General features: G+C 31.5%; 1 protein-coding gene across 2 annotated transcripts in view; it reads right to left on the bottom strand.

Annotated features, from left to right (window-relative positions):
- LOC110282984 (uncharacterized) overlaps nucleotides 1-23,196 on the bottom strand; it is a 165,234-nt gene that overhangs the window by 74,087 nt on the left and 67,951 nt on the right. For both annotated transcript variants that reach the window (XM_087164084.1, XM_087164083.1), the window contains 6 exons: nucleotides 19,760-19,888; nucleotides 19,044-19,154; nucleotides 14,106-14,156; nucleotides 11,687-11,815; nucleotides 5,502-5,642; nucleotides 2,286-2,405 (listed from right to left, as the gene is read on the bottom strand). In XM_087164084.1, coding sequence (XP_087020210.1) covers nucleotides 2,286-2,405; nucleotides 5,502-5,642; nucleotides 11,687-11,815; nucleotides 14,106-14,156; nucleotides 19,044-19,154; nucleotides 19,760-19,888 — 681 coding nt within the window. The remainder of the gene's footprint in view (nucleotides 1-2,285; nucleotides 2,406-5,501; nucleotides 5,643-11,686; nucleotides 11,816-14,105; nucleotides 14,157-19,043; nucleotides 19,155-19,759; nucleotides 19,889-23,196) is intronic.

The following is a 23,196-nucleotide window of genomic DNA, read 5'->3' as shown; positions in this document are numbered from 1 at the left end:
AGATAGATAGATAGATAGATAGATACACAGTGAACTCTCGCTACTACAATATCTTATATAACAATAACTCCCTCTATTATGATAATGTTTTGTGGTTTCGAAGAACTTGCATATGAATTAATGTTAGCTTCCTTTCAATATTACGATATTGTCTGAAGCAATAAACCATTGTAAAACGATTTTTTTCTCCAAATTTCAACCTTATTTTCACCATTAATTATTAATTTTCAAATAATGTAAAAAAATCTTATTTTATCATATTTTGCCATTTTTTCTGACAAGAGAAGACTCACTGCTGACCACCCCAAGAGCTTCCTTTCTTAGAATTACCTCCCTTATCTCTTAAGAAGTCACAGATAAAACATTCCTATCTGATTTCATTTCCTTCAATGTTACAAGCTGATCATGACCACACACATCACATTAACACCTGAAAGAGATAGAGGGTGGTTGGGGTACCATTCACTATCGAAAATCCTTTTCCTGCTTTGGACTCAATGCATACTTTGTTGGTTGACTTAACAGTCAAAAAAATTTACAAAACAAAAATATCATTCATTTATTATTTTCAATAAAAACTGTTTTCAGGTATGTTTACGATCTTACTTTCTGAATTTATTTCAATTGCTTTTAATATATAACCATAATTAACACTTTATATATATAGCATAATAAATAAATACAAAAAGGAAAAAAAACACGAAGAAAATTAAGAAAAAGAATAAGTTTTATTTACTTAGCATAAGCAGCAAGTAAATCGAACTCATAAAATAAGTTCAAAATGTGAAAACATGGAAAAAATTACAGGACAACAGGGGAAAAAATTAATAAAATCCAGAAAATAAAAGATGTAATCTTTTCATCAGCTCACACTATTCAGGGTGCGTAGCCAAATCTCCGAATCAAAAATAAGCACTTTTTAAAAACTTTTCAAGCACTTCACAAAAGTTTTCAAGCACTCAAAAAATTCATATTCAATCAATGATATTATTGAAAAACAAAAACTTTTTATAAACAGTTTTAGCGTAAAAAAAAAAGAAGAAAGAAACGGGCGTAAATCAAAACAATAAGTACTTTCCCACATCACCGAGTGAATTCAACTTGACCCTGAACTCAGAACAAAAGTACCCTTACACCCTACGTCAAAAAAAGTGTTCAAAGTAAAATAAAATAAACAAGAACAAAATTAAAATAAATTAAAAAGAAAAAACATTTCATAAGGATCTGATATTCTCTATCCGAATTAAAGCACTCGGGTTTCGGTTCGGTGTGCGCGCATGCGCAAGTCATAACGTGGGTACGACATGAAGCCCGTGTGAATGATTACGTAGCAAACTCCCCATTTTTCGTGAAATGCATGGGATCCACCAGATATCACTGAAGGGAGAGAAAAAATTATTCGAAAAAAAAAGCACTTTTTAAAAACGCCAGCTGAAAAAAGCACCTTTAAAAGCTTTTAAAAACGAAATCCCCAAAAAAGCACCTTTAAGTACTTTTCACAAACGTTACGCATCCTGCTATTATATGAGCAAAAAGGAGTGCTTTCTAATATTGTATCAATATAGCCAAAGTAAAATATATCAATACAATAGTGTGAGAATTATTTGTTGTAATTTTTTTGTAAATTATTTGTTGTAATTTTTTTTAGTGCTTCTCACAATATTAGAAAGCACTCCTTTTTGCAGATTGTGTGAGCTGATGAAACGATTATATCTTTTATTTTCCGGATTTTTATTCATTTTTTCCAGTTTCTTGTTATTTTTATTATTATTTTTCTTTCCCCCCCTTTTTTCATTGTTCTGAAATTTTTTCTATGTTTTCTCTACATTTTGAACATATGTATATATATATATATATATATATATATATATATAGATATTAACATGTGGTAAATATGACTTGAAAGATTTTTCCCTGAAAATCTTTAACATAAAAAGAAAAAAACACAGATCTAGCTGTGCATATGATACTTAATATATGAATATACCATAATAAAGAAAGCATAGCACTTCCAACCTGCATCAGCTTGCATTTATTACTAGGTCGGCTCAACTGTCACACACGCATTTATATACATAAGAATTTTCAAAAGAATACATAATTCATGCCATTAGCTATTACTACAGAGGAAAGAAGTTTTGACAAAATTAGAAAGCCATGAGGGGAATAAAATTCTATTCTAAAAGGCTCAACACACTTACTTTTAAAATAAAAGTATTTTCTATTAAACATACCAAATCTAGAAATAATTATTGCACTAAAAAATTGTTCCTGAAAAATGATACCTGAAAGTTCTAATTTATTAGCAGGTAATTCTTTTTCTTCAGATCTGCTCTCGTTATCATCTGTTGCAGAGTATTGTGATAAAGGCTGAGTAGTTTGATTGAAAATACTTTCCTGTGCATCTAAGAAACCAGAAAAAAATATGTTGATTTTTAAAAAGAAAACAAACTAGCATTGTTCTAGTTTCTTATATAATTAATAAGAAACAGAAAATAGAGCTGTAAAATGTCAACAAAAGAACAAAAATGCTGAAATATATTTAAAAATAAACATAGCAACAACAAAAAAAATTGAAGAAAGTTTACTACATAATACAGACAGTGTGTTAAATGGATTGCTATTTTGTGTTGAATGAATTTATTGGATCTGTAACCCCATGATCACATATTCATGATAATGTGATTTTATCTTCAGAAATGATGGCATAATAAATGAAAAAAAGTCTTTTTGACACCAGCGGTCTAAGATCAAGCAGTGGTGAACTCAATTTGGTACCCTCGTATTATAACTCATAGTGCAGACTCGTTAGTACATATAAGCACAGAGAATCCTTGTCAGAAATTTAATACAAAAGAATAAAACATACATACACGCACACACACACACATATACAGTGGTGGCCAAAAGTGTGGACACTTTTTGAAAGTTTCATGTTTTTCAACTTTGTGTGCTTGCAGAATATATTAATTTTCACTTAAATACAAACGTTTATATATCAAATTGAAGGTAATTTAATGTAGAATTTAATAATAAATACAGTATTACAATATCTGTATTACAAAAAAGGTTATGCAACAAATAGTCAGATCGATCTTAGATTTGCATTTTTTTAAAGTGATACTTACACAATCAATACTTAGTAGGATAACCCTTATTTTTTAAGACAGCTTCACAGCGTCTTTTCATCGAGTGAACGAGTGTTTGGAGTTCATCTTTCGTAATCATATGGTGCCAAGAATCAATTATAGCTTCACTTAGTTGTCTTTTATTGGATGGACGTTTTTTTCGTACAAGAATTTTCAAACGTCGTCACGAATTTTCAATTGGATTGAGATCAGGGCTGTTTCCTGGCCATGGTAATATATCTATGCCTTTATTTTGAAAGCATGCTTTGCATACTTTTGCTGTGTGGCATGAAGCTGAATCCTGCTGAAAAATAAATGGTGCGTTGTTGGGGAAGAGATCTCTGATGGAAGGTATCAATTTTGGTTTCAGGACAGTTTCGATGTATTTTTTGGTACTCAGGATGCCAAATCAGGCCGGGGGGAAAATGCACAAGTGCTACTACCGATAGAAAAATTAAATGGCTATGCCTTCAAGATAGAAAAATGTCATCAGATGCCATTAGATGTGAAATGAATGCAGATGGTATTGCAGTAATTTCAAGAAAAGTAAGAAGAAGGTTATCAGGATTTGGACTACAAGCTAGAATTCCAAGGAAAAATTCATATTTAAATCAAAAGCAACGCGAAAAACGAGTTAAGTTGGCAAAAGAACACATTAAATGGTCAGAAAATCAATGGAAGCAAGTAATCTAGAGTGATGAGAGTAAACTATCGCTCTTTGGAAGAAATGGTAGAAAATACGTGAGGCGTAGAGTAGGTGTAGCGCTTCATCCTGTGCATTGAAGCAACTACAAAAAATCCAACAAATGTCATGATTTGGGCATGAATGTCTGCAAATGGTGTGGGCCGAATTCAAGTGATTGATGGCATCCTGAATGCCAAAAAATACATCGAAACTGCCCTGAAACCAAAATTGATACCTTCAATCAGGGATCTCTTCTCCAACAACGTACCATTTATTTTTCAGCAGGATTCAGCTCTGCCACACAGCAAAAGTATGCAAAGCATGGTTTCAAAATAAAGGGATAGATATATTACCATGGCCAGGAAACAGCCCTGATCTCAATCAAATTGAAAATTTGTGGCGACGTTTGAAAATTCTTGTGCGAAAAAAACGTCCATCCAATAAAAGACAACTTATTGAAGCTATAATTGATTCTTGGCACCATGTGATTACGAAAGATAAACTCCAAACACTCGTTCACTTGATGAAAAGACTCTGGGAAGCTGTCTTAAAAAATAAGGGTTATCCTACTAAGTATTGATTGTGTAAGTATCACTTTAAAAAAATGCAAATCTAAGATAGATCTTACTTATAGTTGCATAACTTTTTTGCGATACAGATATTGCAATACTGTATTTATTATTAAATTCTACATTAAATTACCTTCAATTTGATAGATAAACGTTTGTATTTAAGTGAAAATTAATATATTCTACAAGCACACAAAGTTGAAAAACATGAAACTTTCAAAAAGTGTTCACACTTTTGGCCACCACTATATATATATATATATATATATATATATACACACACAGTGGAACCTCCTGTTAAGGACAATCCTGCAAAACGGACGCCTCTCAAAACGGACATATTTTTAATTCCCCGGTAATCTTCTAGGAATAAACCATTATGTACATTCTCCACAAAGCGGACACTCCCGTAACCGGACGGGGACAGTCATTTTGGCCCTGAAACGTTATTTTCTATCTCCTCAAACTAGACACTACTTTTTCTAAATTAAAGAAAAAAACTATTTGTGCTATAAATTGCAAGGAAAAAAATACAACTTTTTGCCATTTTTGAAAGGTTTATTTTTTGCCTTATCCATGACTAAAAATATTGTTAAGCTATTTCACTACTAAAGAATCAATCTTTCTCTTGTCACTTTCCTATATCCTTGTAAAAAAAAAAGAGAGAAAATGATACTGCTCTCCTGAAATAATTCGCACAGCGGTGTCTTTTAATCCTTTCATATGGACCACACAGGTTATGAGACCCCTGGAGTTGAAATGACATCTTAAATGCTCTCAACGCTTCTTCCCCATTCAAAATTTCTTTAATTTTCTTATCAATTTGAAGACTGTATTTAACACAGCTGGTTTAAATAATATCAATGCAAATAGTTATTATAGATTATTTAATCATTTCTATATCATTGCAATTACTCTATTAACAATTTATAGCATTAAACTTCGTTGTCAGTATCACTTTTTTATCATTAGTTAAGTTAATAAAAATGGAATATTCTATAGACACACATAATTCAGGACAAAAAACTAAAAATCAGACAAAGAAAGGCAAAATATTTTTCATCAGGAATAACAAGGCAACTACTAACATTGTAAAATGTAACAATTAATTTAACTTACAATTACTTTCAATTAGATTATGTTGAGGAGGTGAAGCAATGCTGTCATCACTGGATTCATTATCTTTAGATTGTAGATCCATATTTTCCTCCTCTGTTAGCAAATCAGACTGCATTTCATTTTCTCTTTGTTCATCAAGATCTGGAAAAATTAGTTTCTTTTTAAATCATAGTACATTTGCATCAATATATGGCTTGAAAGTAACAAAGAATTTAAGTTTAATCTTATTACTTCAAAAACACTTCTAATGTATCTAAAAATTCAAAACAACAAAAGAAATATTTAGTAATAATAAATTCATTTTTTATTTTTGACTCTAAATTTTATAACATATTAACGAGAGTTCTCTGAAGTGTATGGTTTTATTTACCATGGAAAAATTCTAAAAATTAAAGTTCAGAACATAACTTAAGTGCAATCCAGATATTCCAGTTCATAAATTTTTTTTAAAAAAATAGAGCTTTCTTTACAATTTTCTGTTGAACACCAATTCATTTGGTGATTAGACACTGAGGAAGTTTCTTGTTTATGGAATCAAAAATATAGTGTATCCAGTTCTTTACTTTTATTTATGCTTCATTTAATTTTTTCTTTTTTTTTGCTTTAGCCTGCATAGCACAAAGTATATCATATTCATTTTGGATTATTTATTAATATTTCCTTTATAGACAGCGAAAACGACTTCATTACAAAGTTTTACCCTAACAAAATTACACTATTTAAGACAATAAAAAACTTTATTCCATTAGGTTTCAAACATCATCATTAAGTAATATATATATATACAGTCGGACCTCGATAATTTGACACTCACTTAATTCGTCACACCGGTTATTTCGACGCTTTTTTTCAAGTCCCGATTGATTTGCATTGGATTCAGTGTTAACAAACTCCGTTTAATACCTCATGGGGAAATTATGAACTCCGGATAAAATGACACTTTAAAGAATGTTTTCACTGGGAAATTGCTTTTCTCTAGTCAACTTTTGCGGAAATTTCCACTTGGCTAATTTTGCCATTCGCTCTAGGCAACTGGTTCTTGGAATTCGGACACTGGAAGCGTTTTTCCCCTGCCCTTTTGTCTCACCCCTCCTTCCACCACCTCTTGCAGAAAGAGTTGCAATAATGCTCCTTATCTCTGACCTTACGAGGAGGTAACGGCAGGGGGAGGAAAGAGGTGGCAGAAAACGAGCATCTTGGAATGTGTGCCTTTTCTTCTCTCTCCTGCAAAACTTAGTACAGCGTAGCGGTGCAGTGGTGTCTCGAGTCTCTCTAGTCCTTGGTTCAGTGCCATGGCGAGTAAAGTTGGATACAAATCTTGGACATTGGATGAAAAGCTCCAAATAATAAGAGAATTTGAGCAATCTGGAATGTCTAAGGCTGCTTTTGCAAAACGGAAAGGAGTCCCTCGCACAACGTTCATTGCCATTTGGTCCTTAAAAGATAAAATTGAAAGTTCTTTGCATGTTCAGGATGGCGAGAAGAGAAAGAGAATGCATGTTTCGACCTTCGAAGACGTTGAAAATGCCCTTGTTAAATGGTTTAGAATGGTCCGAGCCCAAAACATTCCAATTTCAGGATTTATCTTGAAAGAGAAAGCTTTGCAATTAGCAAACGAACTGGGTGTTTCGGAGTTCTTGGCGAGCAACGGCTGGTTTGAACGGTTCAAAGAGAGACATGGACTTTCCTTCAAAAAGATGTGCGGAGAAGCAGTGGTCGTTGATATGCGTCCAGTTGAAAATGGAAAAACGGTCTCTTAAAAGATGTTCTCCAGTGTTATAACCCTTGTGATGTATTCAACCTTGATGAGACAGGTCTCTATTTTCGACTTGTGTCTGACAAGACTTTGACTTTTCAATCAAAGAACTGCTCAGGTGGGAAGAAATGCAAACAACGAGTTACCCTAGGGGCAAACCTGGATGGTTCCGAAAAACTTAAGCCTCTGGTCATAGGCAAAAGTGCAAAACCAAGGTGCTTCAAAAATGTGAAGTCTTTGTGTGTATCATATTAAACAAACTCAAAGTCTTGGATGACCTCCAATGTTTGGGAAAAAACTCTGAAAGAGTTTGACAAAAAATTCCATGCAACAAATCGTAAAGTGGCGTTTATTGTGGACAATTGCACAGCTCATACTGAGGTAAGAAACCTTCAATCAGTGGAGTTAGTTTACATGCCGCCCAATGCCACTTCAGTTTTACAGCCCCTTGATCAAGGAATAATTTCCAGCTTCAAGAGACACTATCGGAAACATCTTGTAAGAGACTGGATTAAAGTCATTGATGAAGGCAGAGAATGGAAACTAAATCTCTTAGATGGCATAAATTACATCCACAGGAGTTGGGCTGATGTGACAGATAAAACCATCAAAAACCGCTTCAGGCATGCTGGATTTGTTGAAAGTCCAATTTCATCAGAAGATGTTAATGATGATGAAGATGATGACGTCCCTTTATCTGAATTGCTCAGGCAACTTAAAGAAAGCAACAAAGATGTGATGGATGAGGAAACATACCTTGGAATTGACCAAAATCTCATGACATCTCCAGAACTAACCGTCTCGGAAATCGCGAACGAAGTCCGAGAAAGACATGTTCCAGCATCTGAAGAGAGTGAAAGCGAGGATGAAGTGGAAGTTCCTCCTTCCAAAAATGAAGCTCTGCAATGCATTGAAGTTCTAAGAAAATATTTTTCTTCAATATCTGGCACTGAGGAAGATTTGAACTCTGTGTACAAAGTCGAAAAAAGAATTATTCTTAGTAATCCCCATACCAAACAAACCCGTATTGATGGTTTTTTCATTCCTAAATAAATAAAAGTAAGTATGTAAACCATACTGTTTGTCTTTCTACTGATTCTAAGTTTTAATTGAATTGTTTTAATGCAAATTCTTTAATGTTGTTTTTATTATAAGAAATTAAAATTTCGCTGCTGTATCTAATAATTGTTAAATTATGAGTATTTTCCCAATTTTTTGAAAAACTATACAACTCCGGTTTATTCGTCACTCCGCTTAATTCGTCAATTTTCAGAGGTCCCGAGAGTGTCGAATTAACGAGGTTTGACTATATATATACAGTCAGACCTCAATATAAGGTCACCCTAAGGGACATCGCAAAAGTGACCTTAAAAGCGGGGTGACCTTTTAACCGATTCATTAGCAGTTTGTAACTAAGCATGTAAATAGTACACATTATGATTTTTAAAAATGGTCTTACAAGTGAAAAATAAATATTTAAGTCAATAAATTAAATATATTAATATTTAAGCTAATAAATTAAATATTTAAGTCAATAAATTTTAACAGAATTAGAAAAGAATTAAAGAAAGTTAGATTTTTTTTTTTTAAATTTAATTTAAAATAAAGCTGTTTACAAATTCCCCCAAAGTGTACATACATACATTATCTCTTACCTTTATATAAAATAATCATTTATACAGGTCTGTCTCATTTTTGGTTTCATTTTTCGAACAATGTTTTCTAGATTTTGTAACTTTTCAAAATGTACCTCAGCTCTCTCATGGTTTGTAACATAATTTCGTATGACATTTATTGCATTGAAGGCTTCCACTTGGGTTACAACTACAGATCACTTTCATTGTCCTCACTGTCCACAATTTGCGAAACTCAGAAATTGCTCAGAATTTCAGAAATTGCAGCTTCAGAAGTAGTGGCAATTTTCTCATCAATCAAACCATATTCAGCCTCCCCTTCAATGGCATGGCCACGATTTTTCAGATCTTCCGTCAAAACAGATAGAGGAATATCGTCTTCTTCTTCGGTTTCATCATCCACAATATTAAAAAAACTCACAAAACCAGCATGATGAAAACAATTTGCTATGCATGTGGTGGATACCATGTTCCAACTTTCGTACACATAGAAAATGGTATCCAAGACAGTAACGCGAAACTCCTTTTTTTGGTCGATGGCAGCGATTAAGTCTTTCAGGAGGAGCTTATGATAGTTCACTTTTAGGTTTTGAATAACTCCTTGATCCAATGTTTGGAGAACGCTGGTCACATTGGGAGGCAAGAAAACAAGCTCAATCGAGGCTAACTGGGGGATGTTGGTATGGCTGTGCAATTGTCTGCTATAAAAACAACTTTTGGCTTCTTTTTCACAAATTGCCTGTCTAAACGCCGTATTGTTTTCTCCCAAATGGTGACGGTTATCCACGCTTTTTTGTTAGCATCGTAATCCACAGGGAAAGGTTTCCGTTTTCAAAGCAACGTGGCTTTTGGAATTTGGAACTAATAACAAGAGGTCTCAATTTTTCAGAGCCATCCATATTGGCCCCTAAAAATACTGTAAGTTTTTCTTTACTTTTTTTGCTACTTACACATTTTTCATTTTTTAATGCTAGCAATTTTTTATAAATGCATATCCTTGTTATAATTTATTCAATGTATTGTTATTAGAAAAAATATATTTTTTAATTTAATTTTTTTGTTGAAATGAGAATGCAATTGAACTGTTATAAATGTTATGAATGGTTACGAAAAAAACTTGAATCAAAAAGTTCTATTACATATAATAATGCATTATTAGAAGAAACATATTTTTCAAGTGGTATTATTGTTTTCCTAAAACATTTTATTTAAATATTTTAAAGATAAAACAACCAAAGTCTCAAATAAATAATGGACATAATTAATTAGAAATAACTATAACTACAGGACTCCCAGCATTTTTCAACCAGAAAAAAGATGACAATTTGTAGCTAAAAAGTGCTCTGTGGAAGACCAGTCAAAGTTTGAAAAGAGGAATTCAGAGGGTCATTTACAGTTAAAACTGTTTATGTTCAGGTCCCACAATAAATGAGTTAGTTAAGATTCTTTACATAATCATTAGAAAATCAGTTACACTCAATTCATGTGGATAGAAGATCTAATTAACAAAATAACAATTAGCGAATAATTTTTTGCGATTTAAAAAATTTAAAATAGATAATTAATTTTTTTTAATATAAAATATTGGAATTTTTATGTAGTTTAAAATAATGAAACCTGCGGGTAAGGCTATTTGTATGAGCCATTGTTGTTGTTGTGGTTTATCCTCCAATGCCTGACGAAGTCAGACAAGGTACATCAGACCGTTGACCCTAAGAAAATCGAAGACCAGAAAGGGGGATAAGTATATGTCCTCTACAGTCCAGGTTGTGTTCAGAAGAAGCCGGCTCAGTTTGACATTTGGAGCAGACCTCGAAGATTCTCCTGCCTTTGAAAAACGAGAGACTTTTTGTGCGGCTGCTTGCTAATCTGGAAATTGCGGTTTTAGAAGCTCTGTCACAATTGAGAGTGAATGAAGAACCTGGCTCTTTGCCCTCATACCAGTGATGGCACGGAGGAATCTTCCACCCCTTCGAAATTTCTGAATTAACTATGGATTGATGTTCTAGGAAGGTAAGAGTTGAAGAGGAAGGATTAAAATTGAAGCCCTCCTTGGCCAGTACCTCTGCCTGCTCATTGCCGTATATGTCAACATGAGATGGGATCCACTGAAAATAAATTTTGAAATGAGCTTGAGAAGGATAGAAATACTAGTTTGATCTCCAATTGCAATCCAGTTGTGGAGGTGTCGGAGAGAGCTGTAAGTGTTCGAAAGGATCCAGAGGTCCTCGAAGTCATTTTCATTAAGAACAGCTTCAAAGACTTGTTCAATTGCTATTAATTCATTCTTGAAGAGCGATGAGAAGTCAGGATTGCGGAGGCAGATAGACAGTTTCCTCCCGGTTTATAGATGTAGATGTTTAATTCCTAAAACAGAGTTTAAATTCCGAAGCAAAGTTTGACAATTCAGAGTTAAGGTTCCTTTCCATGTCAATAAAATTGGTACCAGAGCACCAGAGAACAATGTCGTCGGGCAAACAAACCAATTCCTACACCAGTGGGTGAAAATTTCTCTATACTAGCTAAATATAGAGAGAAAAGCATTGGACTGAGTATTGAGACTTGAGGAACTCCCTGAAGCTTGACTCGGTCAGAAAAAGTCTTGTTAAAGTCTATGAGTCATTGAAATAATTAGTTGACGGTTGCTAAATTTAAACTAACAAATTTCAGGATTTTTACATTTTTATTTGTAGAAAATTCAATACAAAAAGCTAAAAATCAGGACAAAATATTTTTCACCAATAGGATTGGGACAACTACGAACCCTGTAAAATGTAACCGGTAGTTTAACTTACCATCACTTTCAATCGAATAATCTTCATCACTGTCATTATCGGATATAATATTATCGAATTGTAGATGCATATTTTTGCCTTCTGTTAGCCAATCAGATTGTATTTCATTTCCAATTTGTACAGCAAAATCTAGAAGGAAAAATAATTTTTTTTAGTGATAGTATATTCACATCAATGTACAACTTCGATGTGACAAAATGCCTTAAGCGAAATTTTATTTGTTCTAAAACACATTTAACATAAGAAAAAATTCAAAACAACACAAGAAATATTAAGCAACAATAACAATTTCATTTTTGACTTACAAAATGTATAACATATTAATAAAAGCTTCTAAAAACTACCAATTCATTTATCATGAAACAATTCTAAAAATTGAAGTTAAGAATAAATCTTAGTCGGAATCAAGATTTTTTAAACGAAGGCAATAAAAATTAATTAATGAAGGCATTTAAATGAAGGCAATTAAATGGTGGCAATAAAAATTTGTAAATTAAAGCAATAGGGAGAAAAAGTTTGAATAAAGCACAAATGAAAGTACAGAAATGGATATACAATAGCTTCAGTTCTGTAAACAAAAACTTTCCTCTGTGCCTAAACACCAAGTAAATTAGTGCTTGATGCTGAGGAATGTATTTGATGATGGAAAATGACAATAGGTTTTTAGACACTAAGAAAGAAACTCGTTTATGGAACTAAAACTACAGAGCATCTATTTCTATACTTTCACTTGTGCTTTATCCAAGTTTTTTTTCTTTAGTTTACACAGCACAAAGTACATCCTATCCTTTTTTGATTTTTTGCAAATACTTATTTTTCAGCTAATGTGAACCCAATTTTATAAAGTGTTTTGTCTTATCATTCAAAACTACACTATTTAAGACATTGAAAAACTTAATTCCAATAGTAAACTTAACTCATAAACTTAATTTTATTTTTTCCCAAATTTTTAAAGCAATAATTTTGGGATCAATTTTAAAATCCAAAAGTTTTGTTCAACTTCATTGAATGTTTTTTAAGTTATGACAAAAAAAAAAATTCATTTTTTATTAAAAGTGTCTACATCCCCATAAATACTTAAGCTAGGTTTATGAAACTTTGCGCAATTATTGCATATTATAACCAAAACAAGTCGTAATTTGAAAAATTATTACTATATTTTTTGACATAAGGTATTCAAAAAGATTTTTTTTTCGTTCGTTTTTTGTTGACGGTTCCTCAAACCTCAAAAAGCCTTAAGCTTCAATGATATGTATGAATAATCTAAACTCCACTTTTAAATTTACAAACGGATTTTCTATGTAATTTTTGAGAAATATCAAAAAATGTGTTAGCATCGAAGTGTTTCCATTATTTTGTTCAACACCTATATTAATTTTTAAAAATAAAAACTGGAATCAATATTAATAACAACAAAAAAATTCATGTCTTTTAAAAATGGGATAAATTTTGTGTTATGCAAGATATTTTTTTAAACTATAATTAGTATGTAAGCCCTATTAATGTTTTTAAATTTTGAACTAATTTAAAAGCTATAAAAATTGTGCCAAGTAAATACATTTTCAATTATAAGAATCGGGATTTATTTTTTACTTTTTTAATTTAATCAGATAAAATATTTAACCCTCAGTCTCAAAGGAAATGGTTTCTTCATGTTACTATTAGAAAGTTTAATTAACTAAACATATTTCACACCATAACATACATCTTACAATATTTTCTAGAATAGTAGTTGCATCAGAATACTCACAGCAGTATATAACTTTTACGTTACGCATATTTAGGAGATCTGCATAACATGGTTAAACTCTAATATTGAAAAAAGGAAAGAAATGTAGAAGACAGATTTTATTTCTTAAAAAAAATGCTCTTCTTCAGTAGCCTATGCATGAGACACTTGCTGTACATGAACTTAAGGTTAGGTGCCTGCTACTGACCTATGAAAAAGGCATTTAACAAAAAAATATAATTACTCTGAAAAAAAGGGCGTGGTTAATTAAGAAAATTTTTGTTCCAATACTGATTCAGCAATGATTCATTCAGCTGAGGAGAAGATATAGAAGCAATTCCATATTATGCTGACTTAGATTTATCTGGAAAACGTTTCAGATTTCATTCTCAGAACCACTAGTTTTCCCTAGTTTTCAGTAGTCCAGTTTTCCTTATTTCTTTTCTAGTGAAAATAATTTTAAAAAAATTCAGAAGATTCTTTAAAAATCATCCGTTCATCGAAATTGTAAGACCTGAACAACAACAAAAAAATATGAGGAATACCAGTATAAAACACTAAAAATCAGGACAAATAAAGGCATAACATTTTGTATCAGGAAAACTATGAACCCTGCAAATAATAAATACACAGAAATAAAATACTAAGTAAAGAAGTAAACTATCAACTTTTCTTTTAAATTAATGTTACCTTTTAGCTTTGATATACATTCTTCTGGCAAGTCAAAATCATCCTCTTCTTCTGAAAACAAAATTTTTATGGCTAATAATTATGTTTAATTCAAAATGCATGATTTTTAACAATTCTTTCTGAATAAAATATAGTATAGAAATAAACATAGAATAAAACAGATTTTAAACAATCAATAAGAGATTACAAAAAATAATATAGCAACCATGTAATGAAAGAGATTACAATTGATGCATAATAATAAAAAATATAAAATATTTGTGTAACATTATTCAGTTCCATGTTTTCTCTACATTTTTGAACATATATATATATGCGCGCCATTTTTGATGCAAATCCTGCTATGAGAGATGATCAAAACAAGAATGAGAGTGTAGATTCACCAAATGTTACTAACTTTCCGATTCAAAATGCCAATTTTATGTCACCACAGCAAAATGTAAAATTGCCGACAATAAAATTAGAGCCATTTCGTGGCGACATTGAACGTTGGCAATGTTTCTGGGAACAATTTAAAACGTCGGTAGTTGATAATCCAAAACGATTGGTTGATGGCATAATTATTATTGCAGATACCTATGAAACCACTAAGAATCTACTCATTGACAAATATGGTGACAAAAATAGAATTATTCAATCTCACTTGGATTTTTTTAGAAAATGTAACACCAATCCGCAATCCATCGTCGACATCACTGAATGAAGTTTATATTGAATGCAACAGAAGGGTACAGGCTCTATGTGCTTCGGGCAAAGATATTGACGCAAACGGTAGAGTTTTATCTCCTAAAATTTTATTTGCATTCCCTGACGATATTTGTAGCCGATGGGTTATTCATTCACACAACTAATAAATTTTCTTGTCGAAGAAGTAAAGATGGCCCTTACAACAAGCAAGATTAAAGGTTTTATGTCTTAAAATCCATCTTAGAAAACTTCAATGTAAATTGCAAGCCAATTACTAAAATTAAGAAACCTTCACCCTTCTGCGAAACTTTAGGATATTAGCTTCAACAGTGCAACTCTGTTACAGACATAGACACACGAATACAGAAATTAAAAGCTACGAATAGACTTTTTTGTGCACTGGATGCGGGCACACAAAACAGAGCTGTGCTCGTAAGGAAAAAGCTTGTTGTGTGAAATGCAAGAAAAAGCAACATGTTTCAATTTGTAAGAACAGTGTTGATCACCCAGGTACTACGTCTACTCACAAGATCGATATTGCTACACCCAACACTGTGCATTTGCAAACTGTAAGAGTTTTCATATCGAGCCCGACTGGTGATACAAGATTGACCTGTTGTCCTGAATGGAGGTAGCCAGTCTAGTTTCATTCATAATGATCTTGTTGATAGTTTGAAATTAACAGTTATTTCTACAAAACCATTGGAAGTGCATGGATTTCAATCTATAACAAATGTTTCCTACGTGAGACAAAAAGTAAAGTTTCTACCATCGAGAATTTGGAATGAGTCTTCAGTTAATATTGAAGCATTTGAAAGTTCCAATGAATATGCGTCACATCCATCTGCTCCAACTGTTGTTTCACAGTTCGCATTCCAGAAAAGAATGAAACTAGCTGACCTTTACAATAACTCACAAAATCTACCTATACAAGTTTTGAATGGTGCTGTTTTATACTGGCAAGTACTGAACACAGAAGCTCCAGTTATGCTGTTAGAATCACTTGCATTGGTTCTATCATATTTTGGGTGGATTCTGAGTGGACCTCGATCATGCTTAACAGTTTTCAATGTAGCTACTGTAAACTACCCCAACACTTTCACTCAACAAGAACCTATCAATGAAAGTGTACATTACTTCTGGGACAAGGAAACAATTGGAATCACAACTTCCCAGGATAGAGAAATGTCTAAACATGATTTGACTGTTTTGAAGAACTTTCGTGACCCATTTAAATTAGTTGATAATCGTGGGGCCGCATCATGAACTTGAAAAGCTACAGTTTCAACAATACCAATAAACAAATCTACTGTTGAGAACAGATTTCAATTACTTAAAAAAAGACTGACATCAAATGAATCTTTGAAGACACAGTAGTAAAAATGCATGTTGAATTACATTGAACAAGGATATGTTGAAGTTTGCCCATCTGCAGATGAAACTGAAAACACGATGTACTATCTGCCACACCATGCAGTGAAAAAGAAGCAGCATGATGATATAAAGTGGAGAATCGTATTTGACCCCTATTACCTACCTCCCCCGCTGGATCCGCCACTGTTCCACTATGTTGCAAGCTTATACGATCCCTTAGGACTGTTTACATCATTCACGATAATTAGAAAGATACACTTTCAAGATACCTGACTTCTTGGAATCAACAAGGATGAAATCCTGCCGACAAACTTGGCTACTATGTGACATACAGCACAGCTCGATGCCATTTGCTCTAAAAAAAATTCCTCGTTTCATAGGATTTTCACCGCTTGCTTCCTTTAGTATTCATGTGTTTTGAGCTACATCTGAGAGAGCTTATGGCACGGTTTTGTACATAGTTACTTCTCATAATAATCAATAAAGTATCCATTTAGTTTGCAGCCGCAATAGACTTGACTTGAACCTATAAAGAAAGTTAGTCTTCCCCACTTAGAGCTTTTTGCAGCTGTCATTGGTACCAGGCTGCTGAAATATTTTTACGGTGAAACTGGATTGTTGCCATCCATTGCCACATTATAGAGCGACTCTGAAGTCAGCCTTGGTTGAATTTGGGGTAATCCCAACAGATAGAAAACATTTGTGTGCAACAGGGTAACAGAAATCATTTCATACACTGACTCCTCACAGTGGTGGCATTGCCCAGAACAAGACAATCCAGCGAACAAACTATCAAGAGGCGTTCCATCATCCACACTGTAAGATCTCAACATCTGGTGGAACGGACCCAATTGGCTGACAGAACTCACAGAAAGCTAGCCAGATTCTAAAAAAGATTGCTCTCACAATTTGGAGGTAAAAAAGAATAAAGAAATTCAAACATTTCCAATCCTAATTTTCAACCCATCATAGATGCAAACTACAACTCCTACTTTAGACTGCTACATGCTACTGCATGGAATCTAAGCTTTATCTCGAACTGTAGATCTTAAGACAAGAAAGTTGGAGAACTTGACACTGCAGAAGTTTACAATGCTAGAAATTACTGGATACAGATGGTTCAGAAAGAGTCATTTCCATTAGAACATAAAGCTTTACCAACATCCAAGCCACTGCCAAAAATTTCAAACATTACAAAATTCAACCCACTATTTGAAAATATATTAATTCATATTGGTGGTAAATTATATTTTTCGAGTTTATCAGAGTCCCCAAAACATCCAAATTTGCTGGATGGATCTCATCATTTCACAAGTCTGATAATATGTCAAACATGTATCAAAATGCACCACCTAACTGTCAGAATAGTGCTTTCAAAGCTACTTTCAAATTTTTGGATTCTACGAAGCCGACAGGACATCAAACAACTGATTCACAAATGCTTACGATGCAAGATGTCATGTGCAATTGCTGCACTCAAATTGAAGCTCCTCTACCAGCAGATATAATTAATCCAGTTACACCATTTTTCACCACAGGAATAGATTTTGCCGGCCCTGCATATATTCACACTTTGAATCCTTCTGATTCAGTTTACATAGCACTGTTTACCTGTGCAATGACAGAGCCTTACATCTCGAACTTGTATTAGATCTTTAGACAGATAAGTTTCTGTTAGCATTGTAGCAATTTGTGGGTCATAGAGGATTACCACATACCATCTATAATGACAATGCTACCACTTTCCAAGCTGTAAATAAGGAGCTAATACTTCTATGGAACCTACTAAAGAGCAATCTCTTGGCATGGCACAAAATTAGACAAAGAAAATATATCCACTGTCCTTATAGGATAGAAGGAGCCCTTAACAGCAGACCCCTAGTATATGAAAAAAGAGATGAAGACAACACAGAAGCCTTGACACCGGCACATCTCCTAACAGGTAGAAAATTTTAATAACTATACCCACAAATCTGAATAACAATCCAAGACTTATGAAACTTTACAAACAACAAGACGGGTGGGATATATTTTGGAAAAGATGGTCCAAAGAATATCTGCTGCAACTGCACTCTTATCATCAAGTTCACAATATTCATAACTTCTTCAACATCCTCAGAAGAGATCTTGTGCTACTACAAGAATATGTCAGACCCAGACACATGTGGAAGAAAGCCTGGCTTACCAATCAAATTAAAGGACCTGATGGGGAAATTTGAACATGCGTGTTATAAGCAGGTGGAAAGACTATAACTTGACCTACACAACTGGTCAATCCTCAAGGATGACCAGGGTGGGGAGGATGTTGCGATATCAGTAGCGAGAATGGAGAATTAGTCTAAATAATCATAACTCTGGTGAGTTAAGTTAATTTTCTTAATAAGTTATAATTAATAAGTTACTTTTTCTCAAAATTTCTAAATTCTTATATAGATTGAAATAATGAATTCTGTAGGTTAGGCTAGGCTAGTTGTTTATACCAAAAATATAATTAGTAAATAGTCACCAAGTTTTAAGTACAAAATTCTGTGATTTTTATTAGCATTATTAATTCAAATAAACTGAATGTTGGATTGAAAATCAAATCTTTTTTTTATTCTTTACATCAATTATTTTTAAATGTATTTATTTTTATGAAATTTAGTACAAAAAGCTAAAAATTAGGACAAAATATTTTTAATCAAAAATATTATCAAGAAGGAATCATGTTTGATATTTATTATTTATTTCATCATTATCACTTTTAAAATAAGATTTTATGTGAAACAGTTAAATTTGTTGGGCATAACATTTTGCATCAGGTAAACTATGAACCCTGCAAATAATAAAGACACAGAAATAAAATGACCCATTAACTTTTCTTTTAATTAATGTTACCTTCTTCTTCTGATGAAGATTCTTCTGATAAAGATTCTTCTAATAAAGATTCTTCTGATAAAGAATCTTCTGATAAAGATTCTTCTGGCATGTCAAAATCATCTTCTTCTTCTGAAAACAAAATTTTTATGGCTAATAATTATGTTTAATTCAAAATGCTAGAATTTTAACAATTCCTTCAGAATACAATATAGTATAGAATTAAGCATGGAATAAAACAGATTTTAAACAATCAATAAGAGATTACAAAAAATAGTATAGAAGCAACCATGTAATAAAAGAGATTACAATCGATGCACAATAATAAAAATATAAAATATTTGTGTGACATTATTCAGTTCCATGTTTTCTCTACATTTTGAAACATATATATGTATATATATATATATATATATATATATATATATATATATACAGAGAGAGAGAGGTATATATAACTTGCAGCTAAAAAGAGGACTTTGTTGAAACGACCTTTAAAGTTTAAAAAGAGAAATTCAGAGGATCATTTACAGTTAAAGCGGGTAAGGCTATTTGCTTGAGCCATGGACATAATTAGTTGATGGTTGCCACATTTAAACTAATAAATTTTTTGATTTTTACATTTTTATTTGTAGAAAATTCAATACAAAAAGCTAAAAATCAGGATTAAATATTTTTCACCAGCAGGATTGAGACAGCTACGAACCCTGTAAAATGTAACCGGTAGTTTAACTTACCATCACTTTCAATCAAATAATGTTCATCGCCATAATTTTTGGATACAATATTATCGAATTGTAGATGCATATTTTTGCCTTTTGTTAGCCAATCAGAATGTATTTCATCTCCAATTTGTTCAGCAAAATCTAGAAAAAACAACATTTTTTTTAATGAGAGTACATTCACATCAATGTACAACTTCAATGTGACAAAAGGTTTTAAGTAAAATTTTATTTTTTCAAAAACACTTTTAACACAACTAAAAATTCAAAAAAATAAAAAAATATTAAGTAATAATAACAATTTTATTTTTGACTTTCAAAATGTATAACATATTAATAAAAGTTTCTAAAAACTACCAATTCATTTACCATGAAAAAATTATAAAAATTGAAGTTAAGTATAAATCTTAGTCAGAATCGATATTTTTTTAATAAAGGCAATAAAAAATTTTTTTTTGTAAATTAAAGCAATAGGGAGAAAAAGTTTGAATAAAGCACAAATGAAACTACTGAAATGGACATACTATAGTTTCGGTTCTAAAGCAAAAACTTTCCTCTGCGCCTAAACATTAAGTAAATTGGTGTTTGATGCTGAGGAATGTATTTGATGATGGAAAATAACATTAGTTTTTAAGACACTAAGAATGGAACTAAAACTATAGAGCGCCTATTTCTATACTTTCACTTGTGCTTTATCCAAGTTTTTTTTTCTTTAGTTTACATAGCACAAAGTATATCCTATCCTTTCTTGATTATTTGTAAATACTTATTTTTCAGCGACTGTGAAGCCAATTTTATTAAGTTTTTTGTTTTATCATTCAAAATTACACTATTTAAGGCAATGAAAAATCTCCCAAACTTAATTCCATTTTTTCCCAAATTCTTAAAGCAATAATTTTGGGATCAATTTTAAAATCCAAAAGTTTTGTTCAACTTCATTGAATGTTTTTTTAAATTATGATAAAAAAATATTTTGTTTTTTATAAAAGTGTCTACATCCTCATAAATACTTAAATAAATTTTGAGCAATTATTGCATATTATAAACAAAAAAAAGTCGTAATTTGCAAAATTATTACTATATTTTGTGACATAAGGTTTTCAAAAAGATTTTTTTTCGTTCGTTTTTTGTTGACGGTTCCTCAAACCTCAAAAAGCCTTAAGCTTCAATGATATGTATGAATAATCTAAACTCCACTTTTAAATTTACAAACGGATTTTCTATGTAATTTTTGAGAAATAACAAAAAATGTGTTAGTATCGAAGTGTTTCCATTATTTTGTCCATTTCTTATATTAATTTTTAAAAATAAAAACTGGAATCAATATTAATAATAACAAAAATTGCATGTCTTTTAAAAATGGGATAATTTTGTGTTATCCAAGATATTTTGTGAAATAAATTATTCATTTTTGTAAGCCCTATTAATGGCTTATAAATTTTGAACTGATTTAAAAGCTATAAAAATTGTGCCAAGTAAATATATTTTCAATTATAAGAATCAGGATTTATTTTTTACTTCTTTAATTTAATCAGATAAAAAATTTAACCCTCTGATTCAAAGGAAAAGGTTTCTTCATGTTATTATTAGGAAAGTGGTGCATAGTGGCTTTTTCAGTACAAATTTGGCCAAAAACTCAAAGCTTTTAGCATTACTGAATTAAATATGAAAATTAAGAATTTAAAAATTAAACTAAATATTTTCCTGTAACTAATTTTCTTTTCTAATAAAATATCTAGAAAAAATATATACAAATTATTTGTTTACCAAATAATTCAACAAACAGGCTTTGTAATGGTTTAAAATAAAAAAAAATGGAACAACACTTTACAAAAAAAAAAAATCAGAATAATATCATGACATTTTAATGGTGCAATACATACAACCATACTGGTGTCTTATAGGTCTCTACAAAAAGTTACTCCCCTACCTGAACGATTAATGGAGTAGGCGGAGGATCTCTATTGAAAAAGCACACCTGCTCATGTAGATCATTACTCGCCAAATCTCCATGATGCCAAAGACCATAAAGGGTCTCAAATGGAAAATCGATTAAGCTTGCTTTTGAGCGACATTGTTGATTAATTCTTTCTTTAGTCGGACAGTGAAACATGCGGAATTTTTTGGAGGCGCAAAGGGATTTTTAGGGAGAAAAGATTTCTTATTCTCCTCTTATTCTCGTATAAAAAGGGATAAATTAGTAAAAAGTAAAGAAATTTAACTCGATAAAAATTATTCAAAGATTTCAAAAATAATTTTATAAAAATTATAAATTACATAATGAATTAATAATTACACAATAAATTAATAATTATACAATGAACCATACAGACTAGATTATTTTTAAGAAGGAGAAATGAAGGGCAAAAAAACGTCATATGCTAATTTTAAAATTTTGTTTCATGCGACATATTGTTTTAATTCTCTGCAACATAGAGAAAAGACGAATGCAACACTCAATGTATTAAAATTAAAAAAAAGTAAAGAAGTTGATCAGAAATGATTTTAAAAAACTCTTTGATTTCACGAATGCTTACGTATGGTGATAAAACTTGGAACCCGACTTTTCTGGACGTAGGAAATAGATTTCTGAATATAATTATAGATAGAAATAAGTGAAAAAAACTGATAATTTATAGTTATTTACGTGCAAAAAAAGTACTTTAAAACTAAATCATACATGAACCACAAACTAAATTAAAAATTTACACAAAAATAAACAGGAGATAAAAAAAGGTAAAGCAAAGGCCATCTTCTAAACGAGCTATCAGAAGTACAAAAATACATAGATTGTAAACAAAATTCTAATTAGTGCCGTTTTACGGTGTCTTTACTACTTAATTCTATATAGGTATATACCTAATATTAATAATATTATGCATGAAATTACTATCAAATAAAAAAGTAACCAATAAGTCTTACTTTTTTTTAATGTTTACTCCAAAGAACAAAATTTTATAACAATTGGTAGCTAATGCAGAAAAAGACTTTTCAACACAATACGATAAATCTCAAAAATTGTAGTTTTTGTAACTCAACCAAACAAATCCAATTTTGGTCATGAAATCGTAATAATTATGAATAAATCATAACAGTTGGAAAAACTGAATACATCGTAATCTGGGTACAAAGATCACCAAATTAAAAAGAACTAAATTTGATAGCATAAATGCTGAGTTTCATTTCCATACGATGACTGAAAGGCTTAAAAATGACTATAAGTGTGAACGAGGAGTAATAAGTGGACAATCTTTAAATTCGAACTTTTAGATGTTTGCAATTTTTAAGAATTATTAATTGTTCAATATTAAATAAAATTTAAAAAAGATAAAACAATAAACGTTAAAAGCATTGACAGCAATCTGAAAAAAGAGTGCAATACGACTTTATTATATCATATTTTATGATAATGAAAACCATAAGTGAATACAAACTTTTATTTTAAATAAAAA

This window comes from Parasteatoda tepidariorum, chromosome 5, assembly GCF_982258835.1.
Source record: "Parasteatoda tepidariorum strain Cologne lab strain chromosome 5, Ptep-v5.0, whole genome shotgun sequence".
In the NCBI taxonomy this organism is placed as follows: domain Eukaryota; kingdom Metazoa; phylum Arthropoda; class Arachnida; order Araneae; family Theridiidae; genus Parasteatoda; species Parasteatoda tepidariorum.
The sequence above is the reverse complement of the archived record's forward strand: the minus strand, read 5'-3'. Positions and strand labels throughout refer to the sequence as shown.